At 48.6% G+C, this 16,142-nt stretch overlaps 1 protein-coding gene across 9 annotated transcripts in view; it reads left to right on the top strand.

Moving 5' to 3' along the window:
• ANO5 (anoctamin 5) overlaps positions 1–16,142 on the top strand; it is a 75,659-nt gene that overhangs the window by 37,554 nt on the left and 21,963 nt on the right. For 7 of the 9 annotated variants that reach the window (XM_083164006.1, XM_083164003.1, XM_083164008.1 and 4 more), the window contains 10 exons: positions 1,856–1,969; positions 2,494–2,609; positions 2,889–3,023; positions 4,825–4,930; positions 5,017–5,077; positions 5,673–5,824; positions 9,531–9,611; positions 11,848–12,070; positions 13,130–13,299; positions 14,651–14,748. In XM_083164006.1, coding sequence (XP_083020132.1) covers positions 1,856–1,969; positions 2,494–2,609; positions 2,889–3,023; positions 4,825–4,930; positions 5,017–5,077; positions 5,673–5,824; positions 9,531–9,611; positions 11,848–12,070; positions 13,130–13,299; positions 14,651–14,748 — 1,256 coding nt within the window. Of the gene's footprint in view, positions 1–1,855; positions 1,970–2,493; positions 2,610–2,888; positions 3,024–4,824; positions 4,931–5,016; positions 5,078–5,672; positions 5,825–9,530; positions 9,612–10,190; positions 10,266–11,847; positions 12,071–13,129; positions 13,300–14,650; positions 14,749–16,142 lie in introns of all 9 variants that reach the window. The other 2 variants (XM_083164007.1, XM_083164004.1) reach the window with 1 other exon arrangement.

Here is a 16,142-nt window from a genome sequence, read left to right as displayed (position 1 = left end):
TGGGGCGGAGGACACATGGGGTGATCATAATGCCAAGTGCCCGCTCGCATTGTATCTGGTCACCGGCATTTATCTTCTAATCTTCCCTCGCTCCAGTCTTTGCTGCCTGATCTCCTTTCCATCGCCGTTACATCATCTGTACCCTCTCCACAGGGCTTTACCTGCTCTCACCCAGGTTGCTATTCAGTTACATACTTAAAATATAGGTTGAGAGTAGGTCGCCTCAATTAATGGCAATCCCATTCAAACTGAACCTGTTGCTCTATGGACATTGCCACCACACTCACACACACACCTACACACAGACACAGATACACACTTAGGCTAAACTAAGAAGCCAGCTTGCATTTTTTTAAAGCAAATATTTATGAAACAATGAATGCTGCCATTTGCACAGATCAATACAGACCTCTCAGGGAACAGCCCTATAATACAATACCAGACGCTCTCCACAGCTTTATCCAAACTAAAGGACCATACACACTGGGCGACTGAGCTGAAAGTCGCTCAAAACAGCAAGTTTGAGCAGCTTTCAGCTCAAAGCCGCCCAGTGTGTATGGGCCGGCGATGAGCGGTGATATGGTGAGCTCCCGCATCATCGCACCGGGAAAGCCGTTCATCTGCTGGTATTACCAGCAGATGAGCGGCTTTGAGGATGGCTTTGCATAGCACTGCGCTATGCAACGCAGTCCTCCCCCCGCCGTCGGCGCCGGGCAGGGGGAAAGCCGCTCAGTGTGTATGCACTGAGCAGCCTCCCCCCCCCCCCCCCCCAGCGATGATGGCGATCATCGCTGTCCATACACGCTGGGCATAATCGCCCAGTGTGTATGGACCTTTAGGGGCTGATTCAGCACTGTTCACACAGGTCCGAATTTGTCCCTGTCCCTGATGGTGGGGGTCTGTGCATGTGCAAAACCCCCGGAGTGAATGCTTTCGCCAAGTTATACACTCGCTGGGGTGTTCGCAAAATGATGGACACGGAGGGGGTAGTCTCAGGGGTCCGCCCAGTGGCAGGATTGCATGCGGTCCTTCTGTGTGCAATATATCACATGTGATTCCATTCTCCTCTGTCGGGAGGCGGTCCGAGTCAGAGGTTGGACGAACAAGCAGGTCTCAGATCCGATGCTCACACGGGACCGCCCATAGGATTGGATGACAAAAACATTTGGCCACATTTCAACTGATTTCTCGGCCCGATCCATCGGAATCGGGTGAAAAGTGGCCAAATCGCACCATTGTGTGGCCAGCTTTAGAAGCCCTCTTGTCCTATTGAAATCAGTTTTAACCCATAAAAACAGCACAGAAAATAACTGTGCACATAATGGGCCCGATTCTGGTTCACTCACAAGAGGAAATTCTCTCTCTCTCTAATGGACAAAAACATGCAGGGGGGGCAGATATAACTTGTTCAGAGAGAGTTAGACTTCAAACTGATATCTGTATTGCAGTGTAAATATAAAGCAGACAGTATTTACCCTGCACAGAAACAAAATAACTCACCCAAATCTAACACTCTCTGCACATGTTACATCTTCCCCCCTACAGTGCAGCATGGTTTTGTCCAATATCAGGCCCAATATCCCCTGCATATCACAAAGTTTGGTTGGTCCCAGGTCACATAAAATGTGCAAAGGGGTATGAATGTGCAGTGACTACGCTCTATAGCAACTTGTAACCGAGTATGAGAGGAGTTCCGGGTCTCCCACCTACCCGCAGTACACGTTGATGATTAGTTATGAGTGGGGAGCAGATCACTGGTGCAAGGGCGTGACGACCCCTCATCTGTTGTTCTGAAACGTCCAGCGATGGTTTATCTCCTCCAATGAGGATTACTGAACAATCTCTCTCCATGCAGGTGTACTACATTCTCTCCCGCTGCCCGTACGGAACATCAGAAGATAAGAGGAAGTTTGGATTGAAGAGGCTGCTCAGCAACGGAACGTACAATGCCGCTTATCCCCTCCATGATGTGCGTATAACACAGTGTATACCTCTATGGGAAGGTCCTACTTGGCGGCTTCATGCTGCGCTCCAGGAACGCTGGTCTTCCCCAGGGCTCTGCGGGTCACTGGTCTGCCTCTAATGTTCTGTGTAAAGCTTGGTTATCCCGAGTCGTATTGCTGGTGTCATTACATCTGTACATTGCTGGGTTCCAACTTGTCGACCTGCCGCCTGTATTCCTAAACAGGGGCGGGTCCTGTGATGTCACTGCAGGACAGCTGACTGCAACCTCACATGTTACACCTCTGTCTGATCCCATTACCTGTAATAGAAGTGTGAGATGGTACTGTAATACGCAGCAATGGGATATCAGGGTAGCACTAAACTGCGTATTTCACTCTCATGCCTAAAAATGCCAGTTTGGAAGTATAATGGATATTCTCTTAATTGAAGAGACCTTTATAAAATTATAATAATGAATAAATGGATAACGATGTCATGTTCGGAGCTGGTTGGTGTTGTACCTACTCTCGGTCTTACTCATCCCTGCAGTGTCAGTACTGGAAGAAGTCTCCGGAGGAGAAGTGTGAAAATGAGAGGTACACCCTGTACAGTCACTGGGCCAGGTTTGGCAAATTTTACAAGGAGCAGCCTCTGGACCTCGTTAGGTGAGTGGTAGATGACTGAAGTGCGATGATGTGTATTAAGCCCGATATTCTGGAAGTAGCTACTGCTGCGGGATGTCCAGTGGGCTGAAGCACCTGTGAAACTAATCTCTGAGCCTTTGTGCTCAATGCTGACTTTCCTCCTGCAGGGTGATGTCACCGGTGCTGCTCTGGAGCTCACTTAGCATTCTCTGTGCATTCTACGTTCATGAAGATGCATAAATAATAGTTACAAATTCATATTCAAACAACCTTATTTTTGTTTCTTCCCTCTCCTTCCAGAAAATATTACGGAGAGAAGATCGGCATTTATTTTGCCTGGTTGGGGTTCTACACGGAAATGTTATTTTATGCTGCTGTCGTTGGCTTTTTATGCTTCCTTTATGGCCTGGTAACAATGGATGACAGCATCAGTAGGTAAGAGGAATAATTGCTACATCGTAAACCAGTACTTCGATCACGTCAGTGGGATAAATGCCTTTGAGAAAATGTTGAAATTTATTTAAAGAAAAAAAAATTCCATTTGGGAAAAATCTTAAAGATTCCTTGGATTTAAAAAACAAACAAACAAAAGAAACCTAAATACATATATAAAATGTCTCTCCCTTCATTTACTTTGAACCTGCTTCTGATGTCCTGGGCCAACCCATAGTGGTAGGGACCTTCTGACATGTCAGCTTCAGTCAATAACAGACAAAAATGGCTGCGTTTGGCCCATCCCGCCACACATGGGGTCAGATGTAGCACTTGACTCGGCCATGACATCAGGATGGATGTGAAGAAGCCAAATATAAAGAATCTATTTAGCATTTTTGCTTGTTTTTGTTTATTCAGGCTGAAATAATGATTTATAATTCAGCAGAATCTTGGGACTACAGTACCACAGTCCACAAAGTCATTTTGAAGTGAGCAGAGAGGCTTCTGAATGCCACTCTGAGCTCTGTGTGTACTGTGACATCTTCTCCCTTCTTCTCCCCTTGTGCCTTCACGTGACACGCTGACTGCTTGTGAATACGTAACAGGCTGACTGTGTGTGTGTCTGGCTGGCAGCCATACTTCACCCAATCAGATTTAGGAATGTAAACAAAATGTGCATTTCTAAGCTTTAAATAGCCCATAGTGTTATGCCCCTTTCAGACCGCACTTAAAAACCGGTATTTTGCCGATTTTTTTTACCGTTTTAAAATGGTAATCTGTGCGGTCTGAAAGGTGCAGAACCACTTTACCGTTTTACAAAAGCCGTTTTTGTAAAACGGTTAAAATGGGGGGTCCTACCCGTTTCAGACCCGGTATTTTGGCATCAAAATCGGGTCTGAAACGGTATTTAGGACCCAGCCAATGAGCTGGGTCCTAAATTCAGTGCAGTGAATATTTAATGAGCGCTCATTAAATATTCATAGCACCGGAGCAACCCACCGCCACCCTGCCGCCACCCCCCCCCCACCCCCAGAGCTGCTGTACCTTACCTCTGTACCACCTCTGTACCCTCTGTCTGCGCAGTATGCAGACAGCTCTGTTGTAGGCTTGGCGCCACTGGGCTTCGGTGAGACGCGGCGGGTGCGACGGGTACCCTGGAGACAGGTAGCAATGGGAGTGCTGCGATAGGTCCGGGGGAGGGGAGAGAGTTCCAGCCCCTGGCACACAGCGGGGCTCAGGCTGTCAGAGTCCTGGAATAGAGCCACGCCACTGCCCTCCTCCCAACACTCCCTCCCCGGGCATCCGAGCTCCGTCCTGCTGAACACCCAGGCTCCCCCCTTGCTCTCCGTTCTGTCCCCGCTGGAGACTGATGTGCAGAGCAGCGGCCGGAGCCCGGGGGACGCGTGTCTCGGGTAGATGTGCACGCAGCAGCTCCCCGCGCACCCACAAGCTCCTGCGCCCACTGCTTGTGCTCTTCAGCAGCTTCCGATCCAGGCTGCGGGAGCCGGGCCCGGGGGTGGCCGGGCTCTGGGGGGATGAGGATGCGGGGGAACCGCACTGGCTTTGACCCTGTATTTGGAAAGCTTCCAAAAACGGGTCTGCCAGTGTAAAAAAAACGGCACTATACGGTATATTAAACGGTAATATACCATTTAAGAGATGCGGTGTGAAAGGGGTTTTACCTGGCAGACCCGTTTTTGGAAACGTTTTCAAATACGGGGTCAAAGCCAGTTATGCGGTCTGAAAGCAGCATTAGTCTGTTGTGCTTTAATTGTGTGCTTATATCCTCTTGTGCCTGCAGCAAAGAAATCTGTGACAAGGACATTGGCGGACAGATCATCATGTGTCCTCTATGTGATCAAAGATGTGAATTCTGGAGACTAAACTCCACCTGTGAACCTTCGCAGGTCAGTGACACCCCCCCACCCCAATTAATGTTCTTTATTTCTATGATAACCAAATCCTCTCTGACCTACTTCTCTCTCGCACGCAGTATTCTCATTTGTTTGACAACGTGGCAACACTCTTCTTTGCAATGTTTATGGGAATATGGGGTAAGTAGTCCCTCACTAGTATAGGATAGCATATGCCATAGCACACAAGGGAACCTTCACAGAAACTGTTGCACAATGAAATGTGTAGTAACCCTTAGCAACCCCTCAGGTCGTTCTTTTCCTAAATTCTACTTGCAAATTATCAGTCTTAGTGTTGCTATGGATACGCTGCCAATTCCATTGATTCCCATCATTGTATGTCCACACCTCAAACAGCATCTACAGTGCAATCATCTCAACTCCAGCGGCCAAGTTCAGTGATCCAACCGTACGGTGATCCGGTCATACAGTGATCTGATGATCCGGTTATTCGGCAGACCATCCTGTTAGCCAATTTATTGCTGACTATAATAAAATGATCGCCACATTTACAACTGAAGAATCATGGGTTCCTTGCCTATATAGCGTTTGTTCTAGAAACCTCTATAGGTGTGTATGTAGTTCTGTGCAGATTTACCCCTTCAGTATTCTTTATACTGAATTGGTATGTATACGTTTTATGTATATGTACATTGTTGTTTATTGTGCTGTTTGTTGTGCACACATCTTTGCGGAGCTGGGTTTGGTGGCGCTCACTCACTGTCTGGCTTTGCAGTAACTTTGTTCCTGGAGTTCTGGAAGCGGCGACAGGCCAGGCTGGAGTACGAGTGGGACTTGGTGGATTTTGAAGAAGAACAGCAACAACTTCAGCTAAGACCGGAATATGAAGCCAAATGTACTCAGAAGAAGAAAAACCCAGTCACTCAGGTAATGTCTGTACCTGTAGCATACACACAGCCATCTAATATTCATGAAAAGGCAGTCTATTACATCACTGGGAGTAAGTGACATCAATGAGCATGCATCCTATGAAATCACTGGGAGTAACTGACATCATTGAGCAAGCAGTCTATGATATCACTGGGAGATAGTGACATTACTGAGCATGCAGCCTATGAAATTACCAGGAGTTAGTGACATCACTGAGCATGCAGCCCTGTAAATCATTGGGAGATAGGGACCTCACTGAACATGCAGCCTATTAAATCATTGGGAGTTAATGACGTCACTGAGCATGCAGCCTATTACATCACGGAGATAGTGACCTCACTGAGCATGCAGCCTATTACATCACTGGGAGATAGTGACCTCACTGAGCATGCAGCCTATTAAATCATTGGGAGTTAGTGACATCACTGAGCATGCAGCAGATTAAATCACTGGGAGATAGTGACATCACTGAGCATGCAGCCTATTACATCACTGGGAGATAGTGACCTCACTAAGCATGCAGCCTATTACATCACTGGGAGTTAGTAACATCACTGAGCATGCAGCCTATTAAATCATTGGGAGTTAGTGACATCACTGAGCATGCAGTCTATGAAATCACTGGGAGATAGTGACCTCACTGAGCATGCAGCCTATTAAATCATTGGGAGATAGTGACCTCACTGAGCATGCAGCCTATTAAATCATTGGGAGATAGTGACCTCACTGAGCATGCAGCCTATTAAATCATTGGGAGTTAGTGACATCACTGAGCATGCAGCCTATTAAATCATTGGGAGTTAGTGACATCACTGAGCATGCAGTCTATGAAATCACTGGGAGATAGTGACCTCACTGAGCATGCTGTCTATGAAATCACTGAGCAAGCAGCCTATGAAATTACCAGGAGTTAGTGACATCATTAAGCATACAGCCTAAGAAATCACTGGGAGGAAGTGACCTCACTGAACATGCATAGTCCAGCCTTTCACACGCAACCCTCCATTCCCTTACCAAATGCGATGCATAAATGGTCACTATTACATAAAGTTAGGTTTCCCATACTCTCCTTTTAAACAGGGACACTAATGAATTACACCTGTTTATTGGCTGGCTACAAACTGCATTTCAACTGGTTCTACTACACAGAACCTGTGTAATCCTTGACCGTCCTGTCTTTAAAGGGATAGTCTGGTTAGCCTACCTAAAGCACAAGTTGGAGTCCAGCGTGAGAGTGTGACGTATCGTCTGCACTAGGCCTCAGAACCTAAGATATTTCATGTTAGATTTACCAATATTTTCCATCTATTGGGCCCAATTCAGACCTGATTGCACAGCTACAAATTAGCACAGCGTCCGATTATTGATGAACTACGGATGGGCCACAGTACGCTGGCCAGCGTTGAAGTCTCGCTACTTTTTCTATTTGCAAGCTGATGGCAAGGTGATTGACTGGAAGTGGGTGTGTGGTGGTTGTAGCCGCGGTTTCATGGGAGTGCCAAGAAAAACCCAGCCATGCCAGAATCAGTGTCAGGGGAAAAGCAGGCGTTCTTGAGCGTTTTAGTGGAGGGTGTGTGATGTCAGCACCAGGCCGGATATACCTGTATTAGTGGAGGGTGTGTGATGTCAGCACCAGGCCGGATATGCCTGTATTAGGGGAGGGTGTGTGACGTCAGCACCAGGCCGGATATGCCTCTATTAGCGGAGGGTGTGTGACGTCAGCTCCAGGCCAGATATTCCTGTATTAGGGGAGGGTGTGTACATCTGCACCAGGCTGGATATGCCTGTATTGGGGAGGGTATGTGATGTCAGCACCAGGCCGGATATACCTGTATTAGGGGAGGGTGTGTGATGTCAGCAGCAGGCCGGATATGCCTGTATTTGGTGGGGTGTGTGACGTCAGCACCAGGCCGGATATACCTGTGTTAGGGGAGGGTGTGTGACGTCAGCACCAGGCCAGATATGCCTGTATTAGGGGAGGGTGTGTGACGTCAGCACCAGGCAGAATATGCCTGTATTTGGTGGGGTGTGTGACGTCAGCTCCAGGCCGTATATACCTGTATTTGGTGGGGTGTGTGACATCAGCTCCAGGCCGTATATACCTGTATTTGGTGGGGTGTGTGACGTCGGATATGGCTGTATTAGGGGAGGGTGTGTGATGTCAGTACCAGGCCGGATATACCTGTGTTGGGGGAGGGTGTGTGACGTCGGCACCAGGCCGGATATACCTGTATTAGGGAAGGTTGTGTGACGTCACCACCAGGACAGATATACCAGACTGTTAGGGAAGGGTGTGTGATGTCAGCTCCAGACCGGATATTCCTGTATTAAAGGAGGGTGTGTGATGTCAGCACCAGGCCGGATATGCCTGTATTAGGGGAGGGTATGTGATGTCAGCACCAGGCCGGATATACCTGTATTAGGGGAGGGTATGTGATGTCCGCACCAGGCCGGATATACCTGTATTAGGGGAGGGTGTGTGACGTCAGCTCCAGGCCGTATATACCTGTATTTGGTGGTGTGTGTGACGTCAGCTCCAGGCCGTATATACCTGTATTTGGTGGGGTGTGTGATGTCGGATATGGCTGTATTAGGGGAGGGTGTGTGACGTCAGCACCAGGCGGGATATGCCTGTATTAGGGGAGGGTGTGTGACATCAGCACCAGGCCGGATATACCTGTATTTGGTGGGGTGTGTGACGTCAGCTCCAGGCCGGATATGCCTGTATTTGGTGGGGTGTGTGACATCAGCACCTGCCGGATATGCCTGTATTATGGGAGGGTGTGTGACGTCAGAACCAGGCCGGATATGCCTGTAGCCATCGCAGATGCCAAGTAAGTCTCTGGCTGCTCCGAGCCTGCGATGACTGGTGACCAGTGTAACAATGATTCGATGGTGCGCCTGTAACAAAGCGTTTTGTACATATTTGCTCAACTGGGAAGTCTTGGTACGTCATACACATCCATTTGCAAGGCGGGATTTCACTATAGTGGGGCGGCCTTTACCTGATCACTGGCCATTGCACATTTGCTGCTGTGCGGTCAGGTCTGAATTACCCTCATTGTTCTCTGGTATCAGGTGATGAAAGCAGTGTCCTGAAATGGGAACCCTGTGAGTAAAGTCTCCGTCTGTACTGAAACTGTTCCTAAAATCTTCCTGATTTACGGAACGTTATGAGCACCTGAATTAATATTTGGTAACCGTTTATTGTTGCCTGGGATACCTATCCCATGCAGGATACAGCGTTAGATACAATGGTAACTGTTAATATACTGTATTTTTGTTTTCAGGTCCATCCTCTTCGCTATATAAATATGAAATGTTTAAATATAACAGAACCTTTTTGGCAGCAGAGTATTACATCTGCCACTGCGTAGTTTCTAGATACAAATTTTAATTGGTTATTCTCTATTATCTGACGTTAATGCGTCATATTACGTGTACCCCAGCAGCCATTTTGCGGACTGAACCCTTATTCAGCCAATACACTTGTTACCCTTTGGCGATATCACTGATCATGACGCCTCCACGACCTAACTAGACCAGAATGTATTGCCAGGCTATGAGCTCCGCCCACAAAATGGCCACCCTCCACAGTGCTTAGGCCACTGGGACACCGGTATATCCTGTTTTTCACACTGGTTTTTTTCTTGTTCTCCATGGACCACGTTCTGACTTGTTGTCAGCCTTTCTACATTTGTAGGAAATAGAACTGGTCATACATCAAAGTCCAGCAAATATCTGTGGGAAAATATTACTGTGCTGGATGTCCATTGTGTTCTGGGTAAGAAGCGCGCCCGGGGCCTCGAACGCTACACAACTAACCAGATTAACGGTTTCTGTCGGTTTTGCTTCAAGAGTGAAATCGGGGTCTCTGGAGTGGTTATCGCGCAATGTTGCGGTGTGGGCGGGTAAAAGGGCGCTATGGAAACCATCTTGTGCTGATAAAATCTATCGTGGATAATACCAAGTGGCAGTATTACTGTAGAACGTCAATACTGCGCCAAACACAAAGTACAGTCTGATTAGGGAGATAAATCCATCTGCTGGCTGTGACTGGTACTACACACTAGTGGTATTTTCATGATGTCACACTTCACTTTTACTAGATGTTACATGCAGCAGATTAATAGACCTGTTATACATGTATAATATTTATATATTACGTAGCTTCACACATACTTATCCCTGGCGGGGGTATGTTCGCAGAGGTTACGGAGTGGATTAGGGTCTGCCTAATACAACAGGATGGTTTCTGTGCCCGCTTCACCCCAGCACAGCACTTGGCCAAGTCCTATATTCTACTTTGTGGTGAGCATCTACTTGTTGGTGAATTGTGGCCTTGCTTGCTTGCCTATTTCAGGAGATGGAACCTTATTTGCCCCTAACTAGCAAGGCAGCACGGTTCTGCTTCTCTGGAACCACGGTGCTCTTCTGGGTGAGACATCTTCTTCTTTTTAGTTTTGTTTTGTTTTTTACTCCTAATACTTTATTAACCTCTTCCTGTGGTGTTGTCGTTCTGTATTCTGTCTGCTCTTCTCCGCTTCTCTTATAAGTTCGTTATTTACACTCCGATCACAGTTATGTTCCGGTAACCCAGGTTCAGCAAAATGCAAAAATGCTAATTTAATTCCAATATTTCAGTGTTGGGCAGAATGGCCGCCCACAGGCGGCGCTGCGTGTCACACGGTGGCTGCCCACAAGTAGCGCTGTCTGTCACGAGTGGCTGCCCACGGGTGGTGCTGCATGTCATGCGGTGGCTGCCCACGGGTGGCGCTGCATGTCATGCGGTGGCTGCCCACAGGTTGTGCTGTCGCTCGGTGCCTGGCCACAGGCGACACTGCATGTCACGCGGTGGCTGCCCACAGGTGGTGCTGCTTGTCGTGCGGTGGCTGCCCATGGGTGGTGCTGTCTGACGCCCGGTGGCTGCCCACAGGCGACACTGCATGTCACGCGGTGGCTACCTACAGGTGGTGCTGCCTGTCATGGGTGGCTGCCTGTTAGCATTGCAGACAGCACTCCTCTGACTTTGAACTACGTACTGATGATTTGTGAGGCAAGATGTTCTCACACTACAGAGAACTGTGCCCAGGACAGAACATTCATGATTTATACAGTTAGTACATAAGCCCTGACTGCGCTTTTGTTTAGCCTGGGTAACAGAACCTGACAATGCATTGAAATGAGCTTGTTTAGTTTAATGATAATCAAATCTTTACATAATAGAATGTTGCTATAATTTCCCACTAAACCCAAGAGTTCTCCCGTTTGTTAAAGCGGCAATCCTTAACGCAGCACAATCAGCCTGGGAGTGTCAGCGGTTTCTTCTGTGGTTTTAACCATGTTGATATCAGAGGGGAAATTTACTAAGATGGAAGTTCTATCTCACATGGGCTGTTGCTATGGGCAACCAATAAGAATCTACTTATTTATTTAGCACCTTCTAGAAGATAATAGATAGTATCTGATTGGTTGTCCATGGCAACATCCCATGTGAAATAGAACTCCCATGTTAGTAAATCCCGCCCCCCGGAGTCTCCCATTTTCCTAGCACTTGGATGTGGCTCAGACCGGCTCTGCGTATACAGCTGCATCCAGTATGATGATCAGAGCTGCTCTGTGTTGTGTCCAAGGGCATCTAACGTAAACAAGTTGATGTTATAATATACAGGTTTTGGTCAGAAACACAGAAGAAGGGCAAAGCTTCGGCATTGTATATAAATTGCGTGAAGGCGCGCGCAGCCGACTAAAGTTATCTGAGGGTGGAAAATAGATTTGGTGGATATAAATATATTAACTTTTACAATTTAGTACTGTAGCATCCTTAACAGTGTCTTGTTCTGCTCATACTACCCCCAGCAGGAACATACACTGCAGAGCATCTCGCTGCACTCCCAGTGGCCCTAAACTTTGACTTAATTTGACTCTGAGTTAATTACTAACCTTGCACAACATTCTCTGTCAGTTATCACCCCCCCCACTGTCTTCTCCTATAACTCTGTGATTTGTGCCCTCTCCAGATCATGCTGATCATAGCCAGTATGATCGCGGTTATAGTGTATCGGCTGGCGGTCTATGCCGCCTTCGCCAGCATCATGGAGAACAACCTCACGCTGGAACCCATCAGTGGATTGCTGACGCCACAGTTGGCCACGTCCGTGACCGCGTCCTGTCTGAACTTTATAATGATCATGATCCTGAACTTCCTGTATGAACGTGTGGCCATCTGGATTACCGACATGGGTAAGGTCACCGGGTCTAGTGCTGGGTACAAAAACTGGGACTGCCGTGGGAGATGCCATGGTGGGCTAGGGATCAATCAGTCAGCAGGGGATTGCCATAGTCATCTGTCTAAAGGTCAGATGGCCAGTGTAGCAGTCCATTATATCCTATCACATGTGGTCTGATGCCTGGGCAAGATTACCCAGTCTACCCTGGCTAATGTCAAGTGATCCAGTTCCTTAACAGGCATTTAAAGGATTAATCTCTCGCCGTAATAACTATAGTAGTGAAAGGCCTTTGTGGCCTAGTCTGGACTGGGGCAGATGTGTAAAATGTGTTACACTCATGTAAAGCTGTAACAGGCATTTGTTACATTGTGTCTTCCACCAAGAACTAGTCACACGTGTCTGTTACAGAATAAAGTGCCGCAGTCCGTTCCCAGGGCTGTTGTGTAACCACACATGACATTGTCTAGACATGTTATTGTGTATGTAGAGAAGAGTGTGATAAGTCCGTACACACATGTGGGGCCATGTTCTCCCTCCTATTTGTATATCTGACGTCTGCAAGGCGTTCTCTGACCAAATTAAAAACAAAATAAATTGCCATGTGCTTTTATACCAATTGGGAATAGTGGGCGTATTATTCTGTAAGTTTTCCTAATGGATTGGATGACACCAGATTCTTTTTTTTTTATACTGATTTTAGTTTTATATAATTTGAGTATTTTATATTGTAGTCCATAAAATATGTACCTTAAAGATGGAAATGTTTAATGCCGTCTTAGTACTGGCTGTATATGGTTTGTGTACATCGTTGAGGGCAAGTGCTCTGCGCAGGTTTTTCTATGTCACGGGCAGTGCCTGTTTGGCCAGCCGTGACTGCCTAGGGGCAGGGAGAGGGCGGCGCCAGTCATGGTGGAGTCTGCTGTGCCTCAGCTGCTGTTCTTACTGTGCCCAACTCTGAAGCAGGCTTCGACGGTGATCTGACTATAGAGACGATGTATCCTGGCTTATCGCTACGGTGTATGTGAGACTATATTCAGATGTTCATGGATTTTATTTATTCTTTTATACTCAGAGATCCCCAGGACTCACCTGGAGTACGAGAACCGCCTCACCATGAAGATGTTCCTCTTCCAGTTCGTCAATTACTATTCGTCGTGTTTCTACGTGGCTTTCTTCAAGGGCAAGTTTGTGGGTTTCCCTGGCGAGTACACCTATATGTTCAGCCAATGGCGCAATGAGGAGGTGAGTCAGGTGACGGCGTGCCCTTTCCCAACGCCTGCACGGATCTTTCTCCCCTGACTGATAACACTGATGGGGGTTTGCCCGCAAGTTGCCATGGAATAAAGGAGACATTGCCATAGCTGACTATAGATGAATCTGTTATTGATTGGTGATGTCTTCTTCACTTACCTTATAACTGCGCAATTCCATATTAACATTCCACACCCACTGCGCTTCTGCCGGTCTCATGTCGTTATTCTGCAGCCCTACACGTGGACAGATTTAGGGAAATGTAATTATTATAATCTGATCCGGAATCCTCTGTCCGTTACCTACGGAATGTATGTAACGCCCCTTTAACACATGGCATGTGGACCCGCCTCTTTGGCTAGGTCTTGCGGACTCAGCAGTCTGCGGACGGCTGTCCCAGGGCTGCCAGTGACCATGCCCGGTACCAGAGTTGTTCCCAGGACATACACTTGTCACCTGTATTGTAAATGGTGTGACCCTGGTAATGCATAGAAGGGTCTGATTAGTGGGGGCCGTAGCAGATGGAGGTGACCCCATCTCCAAGCGTTCACTAAGCCAGAGGACCCGGGTCCAGCGGGAACGATGACGTGAAAGTATTGAAACTCCAGCTTCAACCCATGCTGGGCTTTACGAAGTTATGAGTTCTATTAAAGATGGGAAGTTGCCCTTGGCAACCAATCAGATTCTGCTTCTATATTTAGCACATTCTAGAAGAGAGTAGAAAGAATCTGGTTAGTTGCTCACATCTTAATAAATTTACCCCAAGGTCTAAGTTGGGATCAAACTGGGTTTTATGTGTGACTGGGGATAACTGACATGAAACACGTGAGGAACCAAACCGGAAGACACCCGGGGTCTATCCAGCTGTTACTGTATACGTGGTTCCATTGAACACTGATCTATTTATTACCAGTTCTGTATATAGCGCACACCTATTCCGCAGCGCTGTACAGTCCCTGCCCCAACAGAGCTTATATGTTCCCTTTCATTCGAGATCACCCATATACTGGGGTTGTTATTTGTCAGATCCCGCTTAACACAACAGTGTGTTTTTGTATTGTGGGAGGAAAGTGGAGCACACAGAGAAAAGCCACAGAAATCATAGGAGCACATACAAACTCCACACCGACACAGCCCTAGGGAAAACGTACCCATGACCCTCTGCACTGCATGTTAATCACTGCATCACCGTGCAGTAATATTTATATTGGTATTCTGACGGCCGTTCTCCTTCTGTTGATCACTGTAGGACAGTGTATTGTTACTCACATGTACAACCAACACCAGTACAGGTATAATACAACTAGAGACGGGACAATGACATTGTATCTCCTTCCCTTAGTGTGACCCAGCCGGCTGTCTGATAGAACTCACCACTCAGCTCACCATCATCATGGCTGGAAAACAGATCTGGGGAAATATTCAGGAAGCTCTATTTCCGTAAGTAGTGGGTTTATGTCTCATCCTCTAAAGTGTCACCAATCTCACCGATGACACGAGCCAGGCAGACCTGCTGAGAGCCGTCACTCTGAGGACACGAGCCAGGCAGACCTGCTGAGAGCCGTCACTCTGATGACACGAGCCAGGCAGACCTGCTGAGAGCCATCACTCTGAGGACACGAGTCAGGTAGACCTGCTGAGAGCCGTCACTCTGATGACACGAGCCAGGCAGACCTGCCGAGAGCCGTCACTCTGAGGACACGAGCCAGGCAGACCTGCCCGAGAGCCGTCACTCTGATGACACGAGTCAGGTAGACCTGCCCGAGAGACGTCACTCTGAGGACACGAGCCAGGCAGACCTGCTGAGAGCCGTCACTCTGAGGACACGAGCCAGGCAGACCTGCCTGAGAGCCGTCACTCTGAGGACACGAGCCAGGCAGACCTGCCCGAGAGCCGTCACTCTGAGGACACGAGCCAGGCAGACCTGCCCGAGAGCAGTCACTCTGAGGACACGAGTCAGGTAGACCTGCCCGAGAGCCGTCACTCTGAGGACATGAGCCAGGCAGACCTGCTGAGAGCCGTCACTCTGAGGACACGAGCCAGGCAGACCTGCCTGAGAGCCGTCACTCTGAGGACACGAGCCAGGCAGACCTGCCCGAGAGCCGTCACTCTGAGGACACGAGCCAGGCAGACCTGCCCGAGAGCAGTCACTCTGAGGACACGAGTCAGGTAGACCTGCCCGAGAGCCGTCACTCTGAGGACATGAGCCAGGCAGACCTGCTGAGAGCCGTCACTCTGAGGACATGAGCCAGGCAGATCTGCTGAGAGCCGTCACTCTGAGGACACGAGCCAGGCAGACCTGCTGAGAGCCGTCACTCTGATGACACAAGTCAGGTAGACCTGCTAAGAGCCGTCACTCTGAGGACACGAGCCAGGCAGACCTGCTGAGAGCCGTCACTCTGATGACACGAGTCAGGCAGACCTGCCCGAGAGCCGTCACTCTGATGACACAAGTCAGGTAGACCTGCTGAGAGCCGTCACTCTGAGGACACGAGCCAGGCAGACCTGCCCGAGAGCCGTCACTCTGAGGGCACGAGCCAGGCAGACCTGCCCGAGAGCCGTCACTCTGAGGACATGAGCCAGGCAGACCTGCCCGAGAGCCGTCACTCTGAGGACACGAGCCAGGCAGACCTGTCCGAGAGCCGTCACTCTGAGGACACGAGCCAGGCAGACCTGCTGAGAGCCGTCACTCTGAGGACACGAGCCAGGCAGACCTGCCCGAGAGCCGTCACTCTGAGGACATGAGCCAGGCAGACCTGCCCGAGAGCCGTCACTCTGAGGACACGAGCCAGGCAGACCTGCCCGAGAGCCGTCACTATGAGGACACGAGCCAG

Source organism: Crinia signifera, chromosome 11 (assembly GCF_055691185.1).
Source record: "Crinia signifera chromosome 11, ASM5569118v1, whole genome shotgun sequence".
NCBI lineage: Eukaryota > Metazoa > Chordata > Amphibia > Anura > Myobatrachidae > Crinia > Crinia signifera.
The sequence above is the reverse complement of the archived record's forward strand: the minus strand, read 5'-3'. Positions and strand labels throughout refer to the sequence as shown.